This window comes from Ochotona princeps, chromosome 2 (genome assembly GCF_030435755.1).
Source record: "Ochotona princeps isolate mOchPri1 chromosome 2, mOchPri1.hap1, whole genome shotgun sequence".
In the NCBI taxonomy this organism is placed as follows: domain Eukaryota; kingdom Metazoa; phylum Chordata; class Mammalia; order Lagomorpha; family Ochotonidae; genus Ochotona; species Ochotona princeps.
In genome coordinates this window covers 119,719,758-119,731,842 of record NC_080833.1, presented here as the reverse complement: position 1 = coordinate 119,731,842, position 12,085 = coordinate 119,719,758, and the positions used below count along the sequence as shown (strand labels likewise).

Sequence of the window (12,085 nt, the reverse complement as noted above, 5' to 3'; positions counted from 1 at the left end):
CGGAGGAGTCAGGCATACTTTGTAACAGTTTCCCCATAGCTTGACATAATCCAACCCTGTAAGTCATGACCTCTTGAAGCAGCCATCACATCTTGGACTACAGAACCACTGCAGAGCATCCCAAGTCCATGGCCTCTGTGCTACGGATTGGGCAGAACTTGCAGATGGTTAAACTGGAGCTGGCTCAAGAGTAGAGGCTTGATTTGACTGTGGTGTCTGGAAGGCAGGCATAGGAAGATGTCATCAGATTACTGGTAGTTCTCTGCAGAGAAGGCTGATGATTTTACTTGATGTGGGCCTAGTTTTGCTTTTGGCTTACTGTATGATTGTCCTTCCACAAGCACTCACTCCATCACTGCCTTCAGATATCAGATTACAAAGGCTATCTGTGAACTGTGAACCCCCAAACTACAAGCCAAACATTTTCCTTCACAAGAAGCCCCTCTCTGATAGTTTAAAGTAATGATAGGCTGGCTAATACACATGGCCATCCCACATTGAGTCTCTTAGCCTGTCCTGATAGAGAAATTGTTTAGTTTGACTTTAACATTGCTGGTGGGAAGAGTTAACCAAAAAAAACTTGCTTCCTTCATCCTGCATTCCCTGAACCTGAGGGTTCCTGTAACCCCATGCCCATGCCCACTGTGACATATATAAGTTAGACAGAAATGCATCTCTATTTTCAACAACTCAGAGGTGATTCCTCAACAACTTCTGGTAGTTTGTGCTACCCATTCTGCTCACTCTTGCCAAGGTCAACTGGAAAACAGGCCCTTGTGACCCAAAGTTGCTCAAAAGCATACTTGACAAATTGAGTAATGAGTCAATCAATAGGAAAAATCAAGTCAGCGGTGGCCCTGCTTCTGAAAGGACAGAGCAGAGGTCATGTGCTACTGAGGGAGCGGATTGTGAAGGAGGTGCTGGGGCCAGCGTCCTGGGACCTCGGCTGCAGGGTTCGAGCTCAGTGAACTGAGGAGCTCTGTCAAGCCCAAGAACATCAAAGCTTGAAGCACAAAGCAGCATTTGTGCTGCACTCCTAGAATGAACTCCAATGAAGCAGCTCGCGAAGAGTGACATTGACAGTGCCAAGCACAAAATCCAAGGTCCCAGAACTGGTGCCTACCTTCTCACCCTGCAGATCCTGTATGGTGCTAAAAACAAGAGGCACCACTTCAGAGAAAGCAGGCATGCTGGCAAACTAAGAGCGGGAGGACAGAGCACAGTGCAGAAAGAATTAACATTGAAAACATGCTTGTTCCGGGTCATGAGACAGAGCTTGGAGGGGAGGTATAGCAAATAACGTTCGCTCAGATGTCTAAGAACACTTGTAGTTATTCATTTATTGTTCAGCTCCTACGTGCCAGGCACCAGGTTGGGCAGCAGGGCACACTGGCAGAGTCCCTAAAGAAACGAACAGCCTATTGAGAGAGACCAATGTGAGCCCGCAACTGTGAAACAGTGGGATAGGAGCAAACACATGCAGCTGTGTGATGCTAAGACATGGAAGGGAAGCTCAAAAAGAAACCCAGAATGACAGAAAAGCTTTTGTTCTTCCGGGGACTTCAAGAGCTGGGTACAGTGGAGGAGGTTCTTGAGAAAGAGGAAGTTCCCCGGAGGTGGGCAATTTGCAAGAGACACAAACTTGCCCTGACTGCTAGGCGACTAGGGTGAACTTCCCAGTTACTTAGCTAGTAGGGGACCACACTTAGCACCTGGTCTATGTGCCCAAGGACAGCTTTTCTCTCCTCTTTTTATTGACATGAATGCAGTAATTCTCTTACTGCAATTAGTTTTGCTTGGCAGTCAGCAAACTAGAGTTCATCAGGAAAAGACATAAGGAAGAATGAGTTTATCTGAATAGCAAACTTTTTAAAAATGGCTTTAGAAATTACTGTGGCGGTGCCGTGGCCTGGCAGCTAAAGTCCTAGTCTTGAATGCACCAGGATCCCATGTGGGCGCCGGTTCTAATCCCGGCAGCTCCACTTCCCATCCAACTCCCTGCTTGTGGCCTGGGAAAGCAGTCGAGGACGGCCCAGAGCCTTGGGACCCTGCACCCGCGTAGGAGACCTGGAAAGACATTCCTGGCTCCTGGCTTCAGATTGGTGCAGCACTGGCCATTGCGGCCACTTGGGGAGTGAACCATCAGACAGAAGATCTTCCTCTCTGTCTCTCCTCCTCTGTGTATATCTGCCTTTCCAATGAAAATAAATAAATCTTTTTTAAACAAAAGAAATTACTGTGGCCCCCTGTTTATGGAGCTATTAAGAGCAGGAGAGAACGCCTTGTATTTTTCCATTACGTTTTATGGTGGAAATTGTTTGCCATGACACTCAAGACTCACCTAGGTTCTCCAAACACCTTCTGAGGATGTTAAAGGGTCCAAGTGTGTGGCTAGTGAATTCCACTTTATTGGCATTCAATTGGATGTTACAGGGTCTTCCAGTTTGAAAATGAAATCTCACTGACATGATTTTCCCATGATGAGGACACCACAGTTCATGGGGGCTTAGCAGGAGTCAACCTGATCTTTACGTCCTGAACTGCAACCTGACAAGTAGCTCAAATGAACAAAGGTAATAACCACATCTCTTGTTGGAATGATTTTATTTTGGTCTATTCCTTGCAACCTGACAACTATTAAAGCACAAACCTGGGGCGTTTTCCCAAAATACCTTCGAGGCACTTCCAACCTAACATGAGTGCAGCCACAGCCCCAACTCATTTTCCCTCTGCCTCCTTTGGGTGCATGTACTTGATTACTGAAGCCAGACTTTCCCTAGACCTTCCCCTGACATCCACCCTGTTACCAAAGTAAATCAATTTTGTCTCCTAAGGGTTCTCCCCAACACAGAACTGCCCTAGCTCACAGTTACAGCATCTGTCAGCACAATATCCTGAAACTCCGCCTCCTCCATCCTCCACACACACACACACACACACACACACACACACACACACAAACAGGATTCTTTTGGAAAAGGCAAATCCACCCAAGATCCAGCGAGCATCCCACTGCCATCTGACTGCTGGACAGTACTGCCGAAGCCCACGTCCACACACAACACCCTGAGAAACACCTTGGCTGTGAGCTTTCTCCCTCTAAACATACCAAGTCCCTTGAGACCTCGATGTAGGTATCCACCCTTCAGCCATCTTCACCCCTGTCTCCCCAAAGGGTCTCAATGAATCCTTCAGATTCCAATCTAAGAGCTACTATTACAGAAGATGGCCCTGGATGTATACTTCTCATCTGGCCGCCATCCACGGCCCTGGATGTATGCCTCCTGAAAGCATGCGTGAACTTGTTAACAGATTCATTTTCTCCGCTGATCCATACACTACAATGCTTGGCTCGTGCCAGGCAGTGTTTGCTGGGTGAAAAAAACAGGTGACAGAGGGCTTCAGCACACGAGGAGACACACACACCATCAAAAGGGAAAACCACCCCCTGGTTAACTTTATATAACGTGAATCAAGGTGTCAGAAAAGTTAAAACAAGGATGAAGAGCGCTTTTAGATCTGCACCAATTTTTAAATTACTCGTCACATCTGTCTGAGCTAAAGACTAACCCTGGTCACCTCCTGGGGCCTACTAGTCAGAATTTCATGCACTTGGGCACTGGATTCAGCAGCCATCCTTACAGGATCACAGAGTGCTTTAAAAGAAGTCACCGCCTTTGAACATACAAGTGTAAAGAGATGCCCAGGAGAAGCAGCTGCTCAATTATTTTTCCTGTTTGGCACATCAGATCACAGTCGCCGGCACTACAGTGGCCCCATCACACACAAAGGTCTGTATTTGCAGCGGCAGCTTCCATGGCACCACTGAAGCGAGGCGGGCCTTTGTTCATTCATTCATTCTCAGGCAAGGTTGGGCTGCCACTCCGGGCCACTCCCTGTGCGGAACCAAAGCCAACCCAGATCCCTGCGTGCTGGGCTTCCTCTAGAGAAGATGGATAAGCACACATGACTTGGATTATGAAGCAGATGCCACTTAATCCTGCCTGGCTCTGTCAGTGACCTCAGGCTCCCCTTGTGCCCTGCAGGCCTTGGGGAATCTCAGAAAATCACCAACGCTTTTTAATGACAGCTGGGCGATGGTGTTTGGGCACCAGCCACTTTGGGGTGCAGAGACACTCAGGGCACAGTCCTCACAAGCCCACTCTGCTCCCAGTTCTGTCCTGTGTAGTGCTTTGTTCCAAAGGCCGTTTCCTAGGGAGGAAAGGATGTGGGTGTGTGAGCAGGTGGGGAGCAAAAGCTGAACTTGTCCTAGAACCAACAGGCCGGCATTCTGGAGACTGGATTCTGCCAGCGCCCTCGCTAAACACAGCGCTGGGACGCCAAGAAGTCAAAGTCTGCGGAGGCGTCCACACTTCAGTCCTCCTCCTGTCACTTAGTGGCACTAGCTGTGTTCTCGGATGCGGACCACTCCCACGTCAACCCGAGCCACTCCACCGCCCCCAAGCGTGCCGGAGCCCTGTTGGGATGCCGGCTTCTCAGCCCCCTGTGGACAGCGCCGTGCCCTCGGGGGCTGCCCTGACCGGACCCCGGCCCCAGGCCCTGGTCCGCACCCCGGGCCCCGCCCCGGCCCCACGTGCCGGCACCACCCCGGCGCTGGCGGCCCTTTAAACACCCCCTTCCTCCTTACACACACGCGGCCCCCCACCCCCCGACCCGGACGGCAACCGGAGAGGGACAAAACTCATGGCGTACAGCCAGCTTCCTCCGCGGAGCGCGTCCGGGGCAGCCCCAGCCCGCGGGGTCCTCCAGCCCCAAGCCACCGGCCCCTGGCGCCCCGCGGGTCGGGCTGCGGGCCTCGGGGAACCCGGGCGCGGTCCGGCTGCGGGGCGGGGCCGACGGGAGCGCGGAGCCGGCCGCCGCCGCTGCTGCCTCCGCCTGCCGCGCGGGCCGCCCGCTCGCCCGCCGCTGGGTGCGCTGCACGCGGGGGGCAGCCGCGGTGCAGAGGTTCATGCAGCGGCGGCGGCGGCTGCTGCTGCTGCTGCGGCCGCCGCGGAGGCAGACAGACCAGGCGCTGCCGCTGCCACTGCCGCCGCCGCCCTCCCCCGGCTCCATGCCGCCGCCGCCGCCGCCTCCACCTCCTCCTCTTCCTCCTCCTCCTCCTCTCCGGCGAGGGGCGGGGGGCTCCGGCCCCGGGTGGGCAGCACTCTTCGCAGCGCCGCTCCCCTCCCTGCCCTCCGCCTGGGCGCGGGAGCCGGCGACAGCGCCCGCCGCCTCCTAGGGGCGCACGCTCCACGCGCCCTGCCCGAGCGAGGGGGCGGGCGTGGGCGGGCGGGCGTCGGGGCAGCGGCGACCCGGCGCGGCGGCCAGAGGAGGGGGCTTCCCCGGAGAATGCCCGGCGGCGACTGCTCCCTGCTCCCGGGTACGAGCTGAGCCGGACCGCGAGCGAACGAGCAAGCGGCGCGGCACGGCGCCATGCCGGCCTGACGGGCGCCCCCCGGCTGCCCGCGCGGGCCCCCGCGCTGCCCCGCGCCGCGTCGCTCCGCGCCGGCGCCGGGCGGCAGGATGGGCTGTATCCAGAGCATCACCTGCAAAGCGCGGATCCGGCGCGAGAACATCGTGGTGTATGATGTGTGCGCCACCATCGACCAGTGCCCCACGCGCATCGAGGAGACCTCGCCCATCGTCCTGCGCTACAAGACCCCCTACTTCAAAGCCTCGGCCCGCGTGGTCATGCCCCCCATCCCCCGCCACGAGACCTGGGTGGTGGGCTGGATCCAGGCGTGCAACCAGATGGAGTTCTTCAACACCTACAGCGACCTGGGCATGTAAGCTACCGGCCGCGCGGCGCCCAGTGGGGTCCCGGCCCCCAACCCTTCTCATTCCCCTCCTCGGTCCCAGTGCTCTTTCTAAATCTCCCTCCTGACTCCCCACCCACCGCCCCCTCCCTGCGCTTTTGTTTCGGTGACAGGGCGGGTGTAGGGAGGCTCCTCGCGGAGGCATTTTTTCCCCCCGGTTTGCTTCTGACTTCCCAGACACGCGGGGAGAACGCTGGGGAGGAACCCGACGCCAGAGGGCTGGAGAGGTGTGTGGGGGGGGTCAGCGTGGCTGGGAGTTTGGGGGCGCCGTTTGATCTTTGTAGGGCTCCCCGGGAAGAGTTTGGAAGGAACCGTAACGAGGGGAGTGGCCCGCCGTGCCGGGGACACATGGGCTGTGCCGCGTGTGTCCTCTGGGGAAACCAGAGCGATCTTGCAAGGGAAGGTTCCCGGCGTCCGAGTACGAGTTGGTGGTTCTGTCCTTGCCCCATCTCGGCTGTTGGATTCGAGCTCTGGACCCCGGGGAACCTGCAGGCGCTGATGTCTAGAACCGCAAGCCTGGCAGAGCCGCCTGTGCTGCGCGTCCTCGGGCCGAGGTCTGGGGCGGTGGGCGGCTGGAAGGTACCGGGCGCGTCCCTACGGAACAGAGCTTGTTGGCCGCGTTCGCATAGCTTCTGTCTGGCCCCGCGCGGGGTGCTTCTGGCACGCCGGGAAAGGACGGATGTCTTGTCTGTCTAGGGTCTTTACTTTTCAAAACTTTCGTAATTGCGCCGCTGGAAGGGATTCCCTGTCGCCCACCGCCTAGTCCTTTCGGAGAGCTGGGAGCTCTCCAACTTCTTTCAGCAGTGCTGGTTGGTGCGCGCTGCCGGGCAGCTGCGATGGAGACCCAGGTTCGCTGCAGCTTCCTCGGCCGCCAGGGGCCGACAGCCGGCCCTGGGATCCGCAGGCTGTGGACCATCTCGGGCCAGACTTTATTTACCAAATTTTCATAACTCCCTTCCCGGCTCATTTCGGAACTAGAGGTGGTTGGCAATCTGGAGTGGCTCTTGGGCCTGGAGCTTGCTCTGCCGGCTGTTACAGTGTCGATCTAGAACACCTGAATTAGCCTGCAGCCTGTGGGGAAACCCTTTTTGTGGAAATTCAACCTCCTTTCACTTTATTAATCGAAAACTCTAGAGCTCCCGAGGTTCACCTATTTAATATGGATATGGGATGGGGGGAGTGCTCGTTTGAAAAGGTCAGACCATCTTTTCAGAGGTGCTGGCAGGCTTTTTATTGGGCTCTGGGAGACGTAAGTTAACACTAGTCAGAAGTGCTAAAAGGAATTTTGACAGGTCGTTCTGCTTCTTTTTCCTTCCCAAGGAATTTGCACTTTTCAAAGCATAAAAAGCTCAGTGCTGGAGAAAGCTCCCTCCTGGTGAACAAATGGGAATCTGAGTTTCCAGTCTGCCTTTGCACACTGTGTTCCTGCCCGTCTTCGAGACAGGGAGCTGTGAACCATGGGGGACATATTAGTGTGGGTGAATCATGCCGTGGGAAAGAGGACACACCCTCCCAAGAAGGGTTGGAAGCTGTTGCCGATGCACATGTGTGTTTAAGACCACCCTGTCTTCCCAGCCCAGGGCAGGGAAAGCCACAGTCAGGGCACCAGCCTTGCCTCTCTTCCCGCTGGCCTCTCCTTGATGGAAGATCCCAGCTGCCTGGATGGCTGCTGGAGGCTCCTGGACAGGTGAAGCGATGGCGGTGACAGCCTCACCTTTCCAAGACTGCACTGCAGGATTCTGTTGCCTCTGCTCTTTGGTGAAGTCGTAAATAGGAAGGAAGCAAGTCCTTCTTTCTAGAAGACATGTTTGACTTCTGGAGCAATCCGTCTCAGATGCAGACAGACATGGGAGCTCGACTTCCTTGACATCTGTAAGAGAGCGTGCTGACGGTGGAGCTGGCTTAAGACAGCTTGAGTCGGTGCACGTATATGCCTGGATCATCTCCCACGGAATTCTTACGTTTGAACTTGTACAGTGTTTGCTTTTTAAAAACTCACTTTAAGGAAATAAAGGTACTTGACTTTGGTGTTGATGCAGGGGCGCAAACATCCCGCCTCAGATGTTATAAAACCTATTCTTAGAGTTCCATGTCCAGAGTCGGCTTGCCTCTTCATGGTTGCAATAATTGCTGCATGTTTAAGGCCACTAGGAGCCCAGATTTTATTGAACCAATTTCCACAAGATGTTTCTGCCCTGAAAACTTGGCCAATGTAAACTTTCTAATGGGAGCTCATATTGCATGAGCGCTGGGGCCAGCCTGCAGTTCTTGTGCCTGACTTTGCTAGTACCTGGAGTGGAGGAGACAGGCTAAAAGCTGAATTTACATTCTGGTGTAGTGTTCTGTCACATGCATCATGATGTGGCAAAGGTTAAAAAGCACCTTCTCAATTTTTTTTCTTTTTCTTTCTTTTTTTTTTTTTTTTAAAGACTGCATCAGAGGAAATCCACAACTTGAAAAAGGAAGAGTATCTCCAAGGTTGAAAGAAAACCCAAGTTTTTGTGGTTTTGGTTTCATACATTTCCCAGAAGAGCTAGGGGTTCTAAAAGAGCATTGAAATATTTGGTGGTCAGAGCTTCGTGTGGACTTGAGCTCAAGTGATTCGGTACCTTCCTCAGCTGACTCTGTACAAAGCAGGCTGGCAAGTACATGGGCACACCTATGCATTTCTCACGCGGCCCTGGCGAGTCCTGCTGGCATTAAACAGACGGTTCCCCATCTTCTTCCTTTGGCAGGGAGGGCTTCTTGGCTTGTCTCAGTCAATTTCAGCGGTAATCAAATATTTACCAAGTTCCATGGGTAGTATAGGCGTCAGCAAAGTAAACAAAGAAATATGCAGGGAGCCTTACCGACCTCCATCTAGGGGATGTGGACACAAACAGAAAACCAGGGTTCCTAGCAGTGTGGGAGAAGGGTCTGAGAGAGGTAGGGGACTAGGCAGGGCTTTTTTTTTTTTTTTTTAAGATTCATTTGCTTTTATTGGAAAGTCAGATTTACAGAGAGAAGTAGAGTCAGAGAGAAAGATCTTCCATCCGCTGGTTCACTCCCCAAGTAGCCGCAGTGGCTGGAGCTGAGCTGATCCAAAGCCAGGTGTCAGAAGCTTCTTCCGGGTCTCCCACGCGGATGCAGGGTCCCAAGGCTTTGGGCCGTCTTCAACTGCTTTCCCAGGCCAGAAGCAGGGACCTGAATGGGAAGAAGGGCCTCCAAGATTAGAACCGGCACCCATATGGGATCCCGGTGGATGCAAGGAAAAGACTTTAGCCACTAGGCTACCATACCAGGCCCCAGAATTTTCTTTTTTTAAAAAGATTTATTTTTATTTATTTTGAAGGCAGAGTTAAAGAGAGAGGAAGAGGTGTATAAGTAAAGAGAGAGAAATCTTCCATCTGCTGGTTCACTCTCCAAGTGACCACAATGGCTTGGGCTGGACCAAACCAAAGCCTAGAACTCTTCCCAAGTCTCCCACATGGGTGGCAGGGCCCCAAGCAGTGGGATCATCTTCCCAGTGCCTTCCCGGGCACATTAGTGGAGAACTAGACCAGACGTGAAGCAGCCAGGACTTGATCCTGCACCCATAGGAAATGCAGGTCTTGCAGGTAACAGTGGCTTAACCCTCTGAACCACAAAGCTGGGGCCATGGGCAAGTTTTCTAGAAGTGAAAGGACTCAAGGTAGACTCCGCAGGGCAGACAGCATTCAGCTAGGTGGGCACAAGGGTCTTGTTGCCCATGGGGGAAGTCACACCTGGAAGAGCTTTTTTCAAGGGGACATGGGTTGGTTGGAGGGGAGCATCCAAGGAGGATATGGGAGCCGAGATATGTGGGCAGCTGGTAAAGGGTCACTTGCTCTGAGCCCACGTCCGTGGCGTTCTGTGAGGCTGGTCAGTTCAGGAGTGATGGTGGCAGCTCTCAGCTGTGGACACCAGGGGCGTCCTTTGCAGCCGTTGCCCACTGCTCCCCTTCAGAAGCCAACTCCTGCCTAGCTTTCCTCCTGAGCCAAACTCGTCAAGGACTTGACTCCATGCACTGACCTATCCCATCCCCTCCAAGTGGCTTGCTGTTCGGAAATCGCTCTTGCTAAGTTCTGTGATTTGCGTGTCGCCAAATCCAGCGGCACTTTGGCGAACTACCTCTTCTGTGGTTTTCCATGGAAGTGGTGCTCTCTGTCTTGTATCAAGCACACGTTTTCACGTTCATGCTCTTTTCCCAGCTATTTCTCTGTCTATATGTTACTTCAAAACATAGTGTAGCAGGACCTTTTTCTTTATTGTGTCCCCTCCCTTGGTCGTTTAGCCCGCCGCGGTGGCTGGGTGTGTCTGTGGGGTTTCTGTTTGGCTCACTGGCAGGCATCTCTAGCTGTGGCTACACACAGATGACCTCAGGTTCGCCACAATGTCGCCCCACCGTTCTGTGAGATAACACCTCGTCTGCCTGGGTTCCTCAAACTCTTAATAGCTGCGTGCCACCTGTGGCAGGTCTGTACATGCGCAGTTCATCACCAGACCCTGCTGATCCCACCTCTAAGGTGTGCTCAGGTCAGCCAGCCACCACTTTCTTACTTCTGCTGCCATCGTCTTTGGACATGACCCCATCAGCTACCCCCTTGCTCCTGCACAGGTGTTCCTACTGGACTTGCTACCTCTATTCTTGACCTTCCGCTCTGTGTCTCAGTAACATTAGCAAAAAAGCAGGTGCTGTTACATTTTTTTTTAAAACTCTCCAAACTTTTTTTTTCAGATTTATTTATCTTTATTGCAAAGTCAGATATATATGAAGAGGAGGAGAGACAGAGAGGAAGATCTTTCGTCCACTGATTCATTCCCCAAGTGGCTGCAACAGCCAAAGCTGCACTGATCCGAAGCCAGGAGCCAGGAGCTCTTCCGGGTCTCCCATGCAGGTGCAAGGTCCCAAGGCTTTGGGCCGTCCTCAATTGCTTTCCCAGGCCGCAAGCAGGGAGCTGGATGGGAAGTTGGGCTGCTGGGATTAGAACCAGTGCCCATATGGGATTCTGGTGCGTTCAAGGCGGGGACTTTAGCTATTAGGCTTTCGTGCTGGGCCCCAGTACGGTTTTTAATTGTATCCCAGCTGAAGACATCCTTGAATTGAATATCATAGAAGGGTTAAACAGAAATGTCTCTGTCTCTCCTCCTCTCTGTGTAGCTGACTTTGCAATAAAAATAAAACAAATCTTAAAAAACGAAAAAGCCTGTGCCTGTACTGTCTGACCTTCCTGCTCGAAGCCATGTCGACTTCTCCAGTTCTTCAAGGCACCAGCTTTATGCCAACTGAGAACTTTCCCGAATGCAGCTCTCCGTCTGAAATGCTCTTCCTGTCGACCCGGCTCTGCTTCCTTCCTGCCCCACCTTCCTGTCTCAGCCATTACCTCTTCAGAGGCCTCCTGTTCTCTGCCTCCATAACACTCTGTTCTTCTCGTTACAGTTAAAAATTGTTCAGCTTCTGACTTGATTCCTTTGCCTATGAATTCCCTGAAGGTAGGCACTGGAGCCATTTTGTTCTCTGAATAGTACCTGGCCCATAGCAGATATTCAATAAACATTTGCTACAAAGCAGGTGATTCTTTTTTTTTTTTAAGATTTATTTTTATTAGAAAGTTAAATACAGACACAAGGAGAAACAGAAAGGAAGATCTTCTGTCCACTGATTCACTCCCCAAGTGGCCGCAGTGGCTGGAGCTGAGCTGATCCAAAGCCAGGAGACTGGAGCCTCCTCCAGGTCTCCCACGCGGATGCAGGGTCCCAAAGCTTTGGGCCGTCCTCGACTGCTTTCCCAGGTCAGAAGCAGGATGCTGGATGGGAAGCAGGGCCGTTGGGATTAGAAATGGGGTCCATTTGGGATCCTGGTATTTACAAGGCGAAGACTTTAGCCATTAGGCTGCTGTGCTAGGCCCAATCCACTTTTCTAACCTCAGGTAAATCTAGCCCTCCTTAACAAATCATATCTCTTCACATTAAACCCAAGTGGAAGCCACAGAGCTAGTGGACCATGAGCCTCTCAGCACAATTGTGTAGAGGACCTCTGCAGTGGGCTTTGCTCTTTTGTTCTGCATTGCCCCACCTGGCGGTCTACTACTCAGCCTACTGCTTGCATCTGTCATTTCCTTTGTCTCCTGGTGGTGGTCTGCATGCTGGGGGTGGCATTTTAACACACCAAAACCTCCCTCTCACTGACCTACGTGGCACATGTGGTATGGAAGCCTGCTAGCACCGTTTCGTGTGCAGCACTCATGCACCCAGGATCCTTGCAGGAGCTG

General features: G+C 53.1%; 1 protein-coding gene across 1 annotated transcript in view; it reads left to right on the top strand.

Annotated features, from left to right (window-relative positions):
- Positions 1 to 4,799: 4,799 nt before the first annotated feature.
- The window catches only part of FAM78B (family with sequence similarity 78 member B), an 80,595-nt gene continuing 73,309 nt past the window's right edge, over positions 4,800 to 12,085 (top strand). Inside the window, exon 1 of the mRNA XM_004589148.3 lies at positions 4,800 to 5,786. Within this exon, the coding sequence (XP_004589205.1) occupies positions 5,524 to 5,786 (263 nt within the window). The 5' untranslated portion in view covers positions 4,800 to 5,523. The remainder of the gene's footprint in view (positions 5,787 to 12,085) is intronic.